Source organism: Sardina pilchardus, chromosome 12, assembly GCF_963854185.1.
Source record: "Sardina pilchardus chromosome 12, fSarPil1.1, whole genome shotgun sequence".
NCBI lineage: Eukaryota > Metazoa > Chordata > Actinopteri > Clupeiformes > Clupeidae > Sardina > Sardina pilchardus.
This window is the reverse complement of record NC_085005.1, coordinates 7,326,348-7,339,510: the sequence shown is the minus strand read 5'-3', so window position 1 is coordinate 7,339,510 and position 13,163 is coordinate 7,326,348. Positions and strand designations below refer to the sequence as shown.

General features: G+C 45.5%; 1 protein-coding gene across 1 annotated transcript in view; it reads left to right on the top strand.

Annotated features, from left to right (window-relative positions):
- Positions 1-13,163, top strand: part of lama2 (laminin, alpha 2) — a 163,835-nt gene that overhangs the window by 17,356 nt on the left and 133,316 nt on the right. The window contains exons 2-3 of the mRNA XM_062550527.1: positions 4,724-4,894; positions 7,037-7,149. Coding sequence (XP_062406511.1) covers positions 4,724-4,894; positions 7,037-7,149 — 284 coding nt within the window. The remainder of the gene's footprint in view (positions 1-4,723; positions 4,895-7,036; positions 7,150-13,163) is intronic.

Sequence of the window (13,163 nt, the reverse complement as noted above, 5' to 3'; positions counted from 1 at the left end):
TCTCACAGATAATGGCCAGAGGCTGTCTGGGCAAGTTGTGCCTCGGTCTGTGGTTGTCTAACCTTCCCCAGTGGGGATAGAGCTCAGGTGTAAAGCGCACATTGATCCCCAGTGGGATGACGTATGAGATGGACACAAGCTCACGCGCACACACACACACACACACACACACACACACACACACACACACACACACACACACACACACACACACACATATTCACACTGACACACACACACAACACACACACACACACTCACACATGCACACACTCTGTCACACACACGCCCAGTTGCAGACATCGTGTGACACTGTGACCTGTCGGCCGAAGTGATTGAGTGTCCAGTCTCACAGTTCTGGCATTGAGCGCAGATAACACACCGCTCATAGCGGGCTCGCTGACTTTGATGAATACCAGCGAGATGAAAAATAAATGCTGCCATATCAATCAAGTCCCTCCGGCGTGACCCTCGGGAGGCATCAAGCGACTGGGGTTAACTGTGTGTGTAAATGTGCAGGCATCCCTCAAGGACGCCACTTTTATGTTTTATGGGAATCGACAGTATAATTTTACTGATGAAATGTGCCTGGAGCATGGAAGTGTGTGTGTGTGTGTGTGTGTGTGTGTGTGTTTAGCCCAGTTTTGTTTGTATGTCTTCAATCTTTTTGGACGTGCTGGGAATATATGTTGATGATATTGACATGTACAATACATAACGGACGTGAGTAGAAGTTAGAAATCCTGTGATCACTGAACACTGAGTACAACTGAACTTTTCAATTAGCCTAATTAATTGCATTTACTGTAGACTGATGGCCACCTGTTACACCTTCCAGTGAAGCCTGGCAAAAGCGAGACTCCATGGGAGACTCACAGTCTGGTCACGCATGGTGATGGGTGTAGACATAACAAAGTTAACTTTGAAATCACTGGCCCAGCCTAACCAATCACATTGATCATAGATTCCTAACGTGACTTCCTACTTTGCTTACACTTTACAAACTGATCATCAACAGTTGATAAGCAGTCAGGAAACAATGTATGGTGGCCGGCCTACCTTAGCTGTAAACACATTTCTGCTTGTTTCTATCTGCAGTTTTTGATGTTTGCAGGCATTGTTGCTTACTACCATTTATCACAATCAGTTTCGGTTATGTCATCCTCTCCCGTCACTTTATGTTGTCAGAGGGACATGCTGGTGAACTGTCATGTTCCAGTCTAGTATCTCCCTGAATGGAGATCTGGTATGAGTGGTGCCAGGCTACCACTAGTAAGTAATCAGGCGGCATAGAGTGACCGCTACTAGTACCACTAATCAGAACCACAGTGGTCATCCTCGTGACAAAGTGACCACACAGCCACCCTGCAGCTTTGAGAAACAGATGGGCGAGCTTCAGACTTGGCATATAGGGGGTTCTCTATGCACATGGGAGATTCTGTGAGAGGTCAGTTAGTGCAAGAGACATTGTATAACACACACACGTGGGAGTGTGATGATATGGGCTGCAGGAGTGCCAAGGGTGTTGAGGGGGGGGGGGGGGGATCACATGTCAACTGGATTACATGAGCCAACTGCACAGAGACTGTGACAGGGAAAACTACTATGGCACACTAGAAACTTGCAACGGAAGAGTTCCAGAAAATCAATCGTAGTAACACAAGTTCTGTCTAGCTTTAGGATTTTAAAAATGAGACGCTGTCTGGTTCAGTTTTTGGTTGTTCTGGCTCCATGAAAATGAGTGTAGGTCACACAGGCCACTGTCTGGCCTGTGGTGAAGTTGTGTAAAGGCCCTTGGATGCTCGGATAGTTCTTTTCCAGACAAGTTACAGAGAAAACCATTTTCTAAGACGTTATTGAATCACGGCAAGTGACCGGCACATTCATATCACTCTTTTGTCAGAACACGGTTCACCTTCAGCCCCTAAATGAAAGCTTTCTGGAGACACAGACACGCCATGACTGTCTGCCATTCCGACCTTCATTTTGAATGCACAGGAAGGAGCACTCAGGGAGACAGGAAGACAGAGAAGCAGAAAGGAACAAGACAGCGAGAAAGAGAGAGAGAGAGAGAGAGAGAGAGAGAGAGAGAGAGAGAGAGAGAGAGAGAGAGAGAGAGAGAGAGAGATGGGCAGCCGTTAGTTGACGTGCCAGTGCAGGTCTGGACTCCTTATGGGAACACCACAGAAATGATGACTGCAGACAACGTGAGCGGCTGGACGAAGCAGCACAGCGCAACGCAGCGCAGTGCCGTGCGGAGCAGAGCAGGTCAGAGCAGAGCAGAGCAGAGCGGAGGCGGCATGAAACAATAATTAGTTTTGTCAACCTGAATGAGGTATCAGCACAAGGTGCCTTATAAATGGGCCCCGCATCAACAACGTTATTGATCCGACACGGGAGAGAGAGAGGCACAACGAGAGGAATGAATGAAGCATTGCCATCCATACTGCACTTCTCAGAGAGAGAGGGAGAGAGAGAGAGAGAGAGAGAGAGAGAGAGAGGGAGAGAGAGAGAGAGAGGGAGAGGGAGAGGGAGAGAGAGAGGGAGAGAGAGAGAGAGAGGGAGAGAGAGTTCTCTTTTCAGAATTTTTGACATCTCACATAATGAAAGGCTTATGCCCCGTGGCCTCTCCTCACTGGGATGCCTGTCCAGTTGATTTTGTGTGGAGGTAAAATAGACGAGAAAAAAAAAAAAAAAAAATCGGTGCAACTCAGGGAAATAGCCGGGACAGAAGCGGAGAGGTCAGTCTTTATGAAACCTCGGATCAGAGATGTCAGCGGAGCAGGGCGGCGGCCAGCTCTACCGGCGAAGCTACTTGAATAAACATGAAGAGTACTAGTAAACAAATGCTGAGGATTTTGTAAATGAGTCCAGTGTTTTCGCAGAAGATTATCATAAGGGATAAAGGTCCTTCCTGTGGATGTAGGAAGTCTTCACGGTTCGGTTCGCTTGAGTAGCAGCCTCAACTATACTTGAGCAAATGCGAGACTTGTGTTATTTATCTCAGCATTGGCTCTCTTAATCTACTCCATTTAAAAGCGTCTGCCGTTATCTGGTTAAGATTTCTTAGTGATGCTCGTTCCTCTGAGAGCAGTGATTGCTCTCTTCCATCAGTCGGAAGGACTTTTTTTTATCTTCCTCGCACCAAAACATTACTCATAGCCACTCAGAACTCGAGTTCTGAACGCAAACGTCTGGAAAGCAATTCCCACCAAGGAGACCAAGAAACTTCTTAGGCAAATGGAACCGGTCAGTGTTCATTAATGGCATCACATTCAAGCTGAATTGGCAAAGCCATCTTAGCAGTTATCCCGTACTTAGTATGACAGAGCTGCTTTTAACGTTGAAGAATCTTTTCAGCTTTTCAGTCAGGGAGTTGAATTATGCATTTACAGGGAGAGAGAGAGAGTGAGAGAGAGAGAGAGAGAGAGAGAAAGAGAGAGAGAGAGAGATAAAGAGATGGGACATGGAACGGAAAAGAGAGGGAGAACTTTACTTTCTGCAGCCTTGCTTTCCCTGTGCCTTTTCAGATGTTCTTCACAGTACATTTGCCGTGGACATCTGGGGGAACAGCTGGGAGTCATTTCGGAGCCATGGGCTTGGTCTTTGATTCACATCCACTGTTCCCACACAGCAGAGAAGCTAAGGGGACCCACGGCTCCTTCACAAAACATGGGCGCATACCTCCCCCCCATACCCTCACACACACACACACACACACACACACACACACACACACACACACGGGTTTGCACAGACTGCCTCTCCTCTCCTCCCCTTCATGGCTTTGCTAACTGATTTGCATTCTCTCTTAAGTGCCACAGAATGGCTGTTGTTATGGTGTTATATGACTTTCATGGAAACCCAAATCTGAAACAGCTGTGTCTGTGTGTCTCTGTGTGTGTCTGTCTGTCTCACTGGGTACGGGTGGGTGTACATGTTTTGGTTTCATGACTGGTACACAAAAGCAAATTTGTATCAACATTTTGGAGATTGACTGTGAATGTGTGTGTGTGTGTTTACTTTTTTTGTGCGGATTGCAAATACGTTTGTGTCCCTGAAATGAATATGTGAGTTTGTCAGTAGGTGATATTCACACTATCTGTTGCCGTTTATGCCAAGTCACAGTTATGTTCTTGTGAGTTATAGTAGAGAAGAGTGAATTGTTCATTAATGGATTGTGAATACATACAGTTTACAATTTGTGTTGAGAGTGAGACAATCAGTTTGAATCAAAATATTGATGTCAAATGTCAAATAAAGATCATGTGAATCATAAAGATCACATCATCAGTTCTTTTTTCCCAAATGAAACACTCTGACAAATAGGACATTTATAAACATTTCATGACATATTAATCAATTATCCATAAACAGGAAGAGTGCTCTGTATGAGATGGTTAGTAGCTCTGACTTCCCAGGAGAAGTATTACAGATATATACGCTAGCTTTTCAAAAAAATACATTTTCATAGAGTTTTGTGTACTGTTTCACATGCTATCTACTTTGAAGTGGTATTGGAGTTATTCAAAGTGATGACTATTACTTGAATAAATGATTATTATGTATTATAACTGCTATTCAGCAAGTAAAACAACTGGCATTGCTACAATGGCATGTGGAACTAGCAGGGGTGTAGAGACATTCACTTTGAGTGACAATATGAAACAAGCTATCACATGCAGTTTTAATGGAGAGGCTGTTGTGCTTTTGTGGTTGTCAGGTTTGTTTCCGGCGGTGTTGAACCTGGCCTCCATGGCAGACATCACATCCAACGCCACGTGTGGGCAGGAGGGGCCAGAGATGCACTGCAAACTGGTGGAGCATGTCCCGGGCCAGCCTGTCCGAAACCCCCAGTGTCGTATATGCAACCAGAGGAGTGACAGAGCCTTCGGTGAGTGTCTGCAGCAACAATGCACACGTACACACACACACACACACACACACACACACACACACACACACACAGTCTGGATCTGGCGGCCTGCTGTCTGTCATCCCGATCTGAGGGAGTGCTGAGCTGCCCCTGATTGACCCCTCTGGCCCTCCCTCTCTCTCGCTCCCTCCCTCTCTCCCCCTCTCTCTCTTTATCTCTCTCTGTCTTTCTCCCTCTCTCTCCCTATCTCTTTCTCTCCCTCTCTCTCTCTCTCTTTCTCTCCCACCCTCTCTCTCTATCCCTCTCTCTCTCCCTCTCTCTGTGGACATTGTCATCTGTGAATCGCTTATCATACACATGGTGGCCACAGGCATAGTCCCACATTATCCATTGTTTCCATTTCCAAGAGTGCACACGCCACTATCTTGGGCAATCATTTTTTTTTTTCTGGAGGAGAAAAACAAAGAATCAAAGGAGCTGATAGAGGGATGGGCACGACTCCTATTTGTTCTGCCCGGCACCAGCCCACTGACAGGCAGCATGCAGATTGACAGATGGACAACAGATGGGGACAAATGACACCTGTCCACACCTTGGATACTAATCAGACAATGGGGAAGGGATAGAATGAAAGGAGGAATGGCAGCAAAGAGAGAGAGAGAAAGTGTGTGTGTGTGTGTGTGTGTGTGTGTGTGTGTGTGTGTGTGTGTGTGTGTGTGTGTGAGAGAGAGAGAGAGAATGAAAGGGAGAAAGAGGGAGAGAGAAAGAAAGATCTATAATTATGTTGTAAATTGTATTTTACTGATGCTTTTAGATAGCAATGACTGCTCAATGACCTCCTGGGGGGCTGGACATCTACTGTTGTTAATCAGGTTTCATTCCTGATGCATTGCTTTCTGTTTATATTCATTTGTATATAAATGACATTTAAAAATATTATTATTATTATCATATGATAAATATTATTATTATTTAATATCAATGAGCTGTGGTGGCGGCTCTAAACCCATTCATTGGCTTGTGATGTGCCAGTTCTTTTGTGAAGTGGAGGAAAATCTCTCATTGGGGAAACATCTCTCTTTGGAGACCCCAACTGAAACATCTGCACTCTCACCTGTTTTCGAGCCATCAGCTAATAGCTGTTACAAATGTCTTGGCATTTTATGCTCTCGCACGAGCACCAAAGGCGGATTAATAGCATGTGATGTTTTTGTTCTCGTCTGTGCTGCAAAGTCGTGGTCGTGAGTCATGTTTCCCGCTGTTGTCGTGGCACGGTAATGCCCTTTGACACAAGTGTGGAGGAGGGAAGGTGAGATAATTAGCATAATTTCTAATTGAGAGAGTCGTCTTCGGGAGAGAGCGAAGAAAATGATAGAGCAAGAGAAGACTTGACTATTTCCACAGCAGGGAACGGTTCAAATGAAAATGAATGTTCCTCTCATGAATTAGAGGAAAATGAATAATTAAGAGCTTGGGTTTAATTTGCTGTCCCTGATTGAGGAAATTGAATGTAATTAACAATCTGGTCACATAATGATCACATTGTGATGGTGAATCTTAGTGTTAAACCATTTTTAGATGGACTGTATGTCTGTGCCTTAGCTACATGTTTCAAGGTGTTTCAGTAAAATTGCTTGCTTATGGGGCCTTTCTTTTCAGAAAGATTACCTAATTTATAAAGAAACAAAATAAATAAAAACAAAGGTCTAAAAATGATATGATAAGTATAGTATAATATAATGAACTGTACATACTATCATTGTGTATAATGTTGCATACTGTAAGCTTATTGTATAATATTGTACTTGTATTGTACAAGTAGAAAGACGAAAGACACAAACAGCATTTCGTTGTACTTGTACTCTGCACAATGACAATAAAGTTGAATCTAATCTAATCTGATCTGATCTCATCTAATATACAGTATGACTTCATGTTGCATTAGCCTGGAGCCCATACAGAGCTCTCCATCTCCAGTTCAACTCATCTCATTTTGTATCATCCAGCCGGTATCAGCGTTGCTGCCAAAGCTATGGGTACAACACACCCACACGGCCCCTATGGCTGTGGGTGAGAGAAACCATTCCTCTCCCTTCTAGTCAGCATGAGGCCGCTTAAGCACCGTGGTCATTTCACTGTGTTCTTTACTCGTCTTTACAGAGCGCCACCCAATTGAGTATGCCATCGATGGGACCAACAGATGGTGGCAGAGCCCCAGCATCAAGAATGGTATGGACTACCATTACGTAACCATCACTCTGGACTTAAAGCAGGTAAGACAGATGGTTTGCTCATCTTCTCTCGGTCTGCATCTCCATCTGTGTATGTGTGTGTGTGTGTGTGTGTGTGGCCATGTTTGTGTGTGTGTGGGTGTGTGTGTGGGTGGGTGGGTGGGTGTATGTGTGTGTGTGTGTGTGTGTGTGTGTGTGTGTGTGTTTGTGTGTGTGTGTGTGTGTGTGTGTGTGTGTGTGTGTGTGTGTGTGTGTGGGCGTATGCCTGTGTGTGTGTGTGTGTGTGTGTGTGTTCATACAAAATGCTTGTGGAGTGTATACACTGGTTTATGCCCCATTGTAAGTAAGTCCATATGGTTCCAAAAGGCATGCCAGATTAGTCCTCAGCTATGAGAATTCTCCATGGGCTCCTACGCATGTGTGCGCTTCACGCTTGTGGAGGGTTGGGCCTGTGTTTGATCGGGACCTGGGCTTGAACACGGCACATTGTATGTGCACGTGCCATTGCATGCATGTCTCCGCCATGACTAAGTCCGACTCCGACATGGAATTCATTCTCAGGGGGGATCTCACCTCCCCAACGCTGGCTTGCAGAGCTGCAGCCTTCTCTCTGTGTCGAGATTCAAGAGTCAAGACTCAAGATTTGTTATTGTCATTCCAAAAAAAAACTGCAGTGTTGTGCAGTGTAGAACGAAATTGCACTGCATAGGACCACCGTAAAAACAGACACACAATAAAAACACCATCAGCAGCTAGCCGATGCGACCGCAGCCAACAGAGACGTCGCCATCTGGAGAGGCTTTGCATGGTGGACGTCAGAGTGACTTTTGGAGTGATGAAGAAGATCCAGACTTCACGTGGAAGTTATTAATGGTCAAGCACCTCCATTTGACTGGTTAACAAAGGCGCCGCCCCTCCTCTTAACCTTAACGTGAACTTTGTTGCCGTGGAACTTGTTGGGGGTGAACTTTTCTAAGCTTCAGAACGGGAGTTCTCAAAGTCTGGTGGCCGCTTGTCAGTTGACTTGGCCTGACGTTTTCTCTTTTATTGCTTTATACCAATGTGTATGTTTTTCTGAACAAAAATAATGTTTTAGAAACCCCAGTCACAAAAGACTAGAAGAGTTGTCCTTCTCTTCTATATTTTAGCTCTGAATGTGCCTTTTTGTGAGCGTCCGCATTTAACCAGAAGGTAGCAGCAGGTTAATGACTTAGAGCTCTGACAGAAGTGCCATTTCTGTTTGGGAAAAATACTTCTTTTGTCTGTGAACAGGTTTTCATTCATTCTTTTTCTCATTCACTTGCTCTATCCTTTCTTCCTTCCTTTCCTTTGGGCTAACCCTCGGAGCCTGTAGGACTAGCAGGAGTCAAGGCGGCCGCTTATCGCTCCATACAAAACACAGATCTGAGATCAGCGCCGATAGTAGGTTGTGATGTCTCGCTGTTGACCTACAGCAGTAAATTGTTCAAATCTAGAGAGACTCTTCATTAATATAATAGTGTGCTCCAGACAGATTGAGGTCCCTACAGGATTTCAGCTCTTGGCGTGTATGTGTGTCTGTCTCTCTCTCTCTCTCTCTCTCTCTCTCTCTTTGTGTGTGTGTAGGTGTGTGTGTGTGTGTAAGTAAGGGAGAATGTAAAGTGTGAGGAGAGTGTGTATGAAGGTGTACAGGGATACTGGGGAGACGAGAGGAGGGGTCACTGCAATTACTATGGGTTCACACTTCACAGTGACAAAGCTGTATAATGTATTTTTTTCCAGTGTGAAATCCATTACTCTCCCCTACCAAGGCCATTCCTATTGTGTGATCACATATGATTCTGTCGATGTGACCTCTCCACGAAGTCCCCCCCATTGCAACGTGATTCACAGGAGTTTGTCTCCGGCTGAGTTATGGTGTCCGCAGGTCAAAGTTCACATCCTTAGTGGACCCGCGTGGACAGTTCTGTCAGCATGTCTGCCTCACACTCGTTCTCCCTTTCTTGGAAACTGAAATGCAAGTACATCTCCCTCATTAATACACGCCTGACATGTAAGACAAAAGGCCAACCTGAGGTCAGTCTAGAATTAATGACCATGTCATTTGCAGCTCACAGGATTAAATATATCACCATCTAGACGGGAGACAAGGAGGAACAAAAAAAAAAGTATGAAATATGAATTTGAAGCTATACAGAAGATCACCTTCCAGACACAGTCTTCATGTCTTCTTGTTTAAATAGACTTAGATCTTGACGTTTTTTATGGCACATGCAGATCCACTCAGGTAAATGGGCTAACTCTTCTATAAATGGAAATGTTTGAGTATGAAGAGAGAATGTGAGAGAGTGTGAATAATATGTGCACATGGCGTGCCACGATGTTTGTGTTTGCGAGTTTGTTTGTGAGTGTGGTAAACATATCTGTGTGAATGTGTGTGCGTGTGTGTGTGTGTGTCTGTCTCTGTGTGTGTGTGTGTGTGTGTGTGTGTGTGTGTGTGTGTGTGTCTTTGCACACATGGGCGCTGGTGTGTGTGTATGTGTGTGTGCAGTGTGTGTGTATGTGCGCCCATGCCCTCATAAATCATACCTCTCTGTGTTTAATTAGCGATTGATGCTTGACATGGAAAAGTGCCCCGACAGCCATTCCCCCATGCTAATGACTGCTAGCCCATCAGTCACCAACGTCGGCGCTGTCAGCAGCTTGATGGAATCACGGCGACGTCCTCATCCTTGAACCACAGCGCAGTGCACAGAGCGCTGCTCTCCAGATGAGACTAGCGTCCGCGGCTAATGCCGCCGCACCGAGTGATATACAAACAAATGTCACGGGTGCATATTTCAAAAGTGCCGTCTTGTGACAGTGAGCCGGGAGAGAATTACTGACGTGATTGGGTCCGCGCGTTTGTCACTTTTGACGCTTGCTGCTGAGTGTCCCCTCATAAGGTCCTCGCTAGCCGAGGCTACGTAAGTTAGCCTCCATGTGGTGGTGGCTTAGTGCTGTGGAGTGCCAGTGGAGATTTATGTCTTGGGCCCTGCTAGGCTTTGCCTAAGGGATGTTGTTTGGGAACATAAGCCTCAGCTTGAAGACTCCAGGTGTGATTTTTGTTCATCATTCAAAATAAATAACTTTTCCTGGGCCAAGTCACAATATTGCCCGGGCATTGTGTGCCAAGATGCCATTTCCTTCGTCTCCGGTGTGCAGTCGAGCATCGCGTAGTCTTTTTGTTGTTGTGTGTGTGTGTTTGTGTGTATATGTGCATGTGTGTGTGTGTGTGTGTGTGTGTGTGTGTGTGTGTGTGTGTGTGTGTGTGTGTGTGTGTGTGTATGTGTGTGTGTGTGTGTGTGTGTGTGTGTGTGTGTGTGTTGTGTGTGTGTGTGTGTGTGTGTGTGTGTGTGTGTGTGTGTGTGTGTGTGTGTGTGTGTGTGTGTGTGTGTGTCGGTGTGTCGGTGTGTCGGTGTGTGTGTGTGTGTGTCGGTGTGTGTATATAGGTCCAGTGAAAGAGTGACTGCTTGCCTTGCACCATCAGCGCACTGTAAAATTGAATCCTATTTATGCTCCAGTCGGGTGCGTTTTCCCCCTGCGGCCGCGTCGGACGCTGTCGCCGTGGAAGCAAATGAGTCTGTGGCTGCCGCTCGCTCGCCCGCTCGCCCGCCCGCCTGGCGTTGATGTGTGCAAGCGTATCGTTATCGGCTGTGACATCGGCGCGCTCATTTCCCTCTCGTTATCCCGGGAGCCCCCCCTCTCCCCTCCCCTCCTCTCCCCTCCCCCCTCCTCTCCTCTCTCCTCTCCGCTCCACCCCCGCAGCCCAACTGCAGTGGGTATCTGAATAATGACAGGCAGGCTGTGTGCGGAGGCCGGGCCGCGCTCGGGTGGAGAATTGCCGTCGTTACGGCCCCTGGCAGCTTGGCTGCATTTCTGCCCTGTTTGGGCAATGCAGTCCCGTCAGTCATTAGCTCGCCCGCTGAACGATGGCTGGAGTGCCCAGTGCAATCACTGGATCTGCTGTATTGAGTCTGAGGACATCACTGGGATTATTTTTTAGGCTAGTTTCAAATCAGAATTTAAGTTTATCGCTGGCTCGGTGTGATGGGTATTGGCCTACTGGCTATTAGTATTCAATTAAAGTCAATATTTGAGGGTAGCGCTATGATTTTCTATTGGTTTGCGCTGTGAGGGGATGGAAAGGTATTTCTTGACTGCTAAAGTTGTTTGCATCTTAATAAGAGTTTATTAATGTCTGTTTTTAGTTCTGTTGACTTGAACACACACACGCACAGAGAGAGAACGAGAGAGAGAGAGATACAGACAGAGAGATAGAGAGAGTGAGAGATAGAGTGAATAATCTTGTGCAAATAATCTATGCATTGACATTTATGGGGATGGCAAGAACGGATTTCAGTGCCTCATTAAGATTAGTTTTATTTGGCAGCGCATAATTACAGCAGGAGGCGAGGAGCAGAACCTGATCTCAGAACTGTGGATGGGCAGAAGGGCTCCGCAGACATTAACCTATGTGCCATGTCCCATATGTGTACCAAACAAAAGAGCACAACAACCCGAAAAGAAGTCATTTTAGAGGCATTGCTTTTGCTTATTAAATCTGCTTCAGTCAGTATATGAAAGGTGTGCGATTTGGTTCAGTAAGGATTTCAAAAGCCTGGAGGCAACTGAGAAATTGATTGTGTTTGGGTGTCATTCAGTGGAGAAATTGAGAAGACCGAAGATTTATAGGCCTTTAAATTGGAAATGGTGGTAAGTTCTCCAGCAGGCTAGTTTGTATGTGTTGGGTAGACTTCTGAGTATTCCACTCAACTGGTCTTACCAGAGGAAGAATTTAGAGCTGAGGCCAGTTTTGATTGAAACCATTTCCATCACACAAAAGGAAGGTGCAAAAGGTTGACCTTGACCTATACTAAAAAAAAAAAATCAAAGCATATTGCCATATTGCCATGCTATAAGCTGTCTGGACAACACAGCACTATGGCTGAATGTTAGAGATGTGTGGGGCTTTTTTTTTTCTCTGCAGATTCTTTCCCATGGCACATGGCTCAGATTGTCTTGGAATGACTTCACTGCTTGACTGACAGTAAACACATTTCCCTGCTCTGACTCTCTCCCATCTGCGGATCTTCTTTGGGGCCGAATGCGTTTGTGTATGTGTGTGTTGCGAGTGTGTGAAGGAACCATTTGGATTAAAGTTCCATCATGAACCAACCTGACAGCAGTAGAGGATGCTTCAAAATAACCACAGGCCACTCAGTGACCTTGCGGAATGCCTTTTACACTATCCTGTTGCCCTGGTGATCACAGATTGTTGTTCACTGTCAAAAGCGAAGTTCCAGGTGTACGCACCGTCAAGGTTTAGCACGCAATAACACTTATGTCCCACCTATTCACCCATGTCCTCCAGGTCTCGCTCTTCTCTGGAGAGGGTCTGACTCCTAAATGAAGGCTTGCTCACTGCAAAAGAGGCCTTTATCAACTGGCTTATCGGACTTGACCTTGGGTCGTGTGGGTTGTACAAGGGTTTATTTGAAAAAAGAAAAAAACATCCTTAAGCACATACAGTGAGCTCACATACTGTGCCCAGTAGGCTCAACTTAAAGCAAGCAATTAACGAGGTGTTGACTGGCATGGTTTATCGCTATAAAAGATAAGTTGGTCTATCAAAGCCCCCTAGAATTTCTTGTTTTTAATAGTTGTATTTTGAAAAACGGCCTACTGTAAAAAATATCACTTAACCTAAATTAACCTTTCCATCTCGTTGTTATTTACTTAAAACAACCTTGAAAAATGAGTTTTTATTCAACTTTGTCCTATTTTCGAGGTGATCAACTCTGGCGATAAGCTCTCAAATGTAAGGCGGTTCCATTCAAGAAAGTTCAGATGACTGTCAAACAAAGTGGGCCCCAACTTTACAAACAACAACAAAAAAAAAGAGGCACATACAGAAAGACTCTAACCAACAGTCTGACACACGCCACCCCTCCTCCTCCTCCTGCCCCCCTTAACTCTATTTTGGGCTGACTTAAAGGGTGTTTTTGGTCTATTCTCAGAGCTGTGGGCCTGTCACT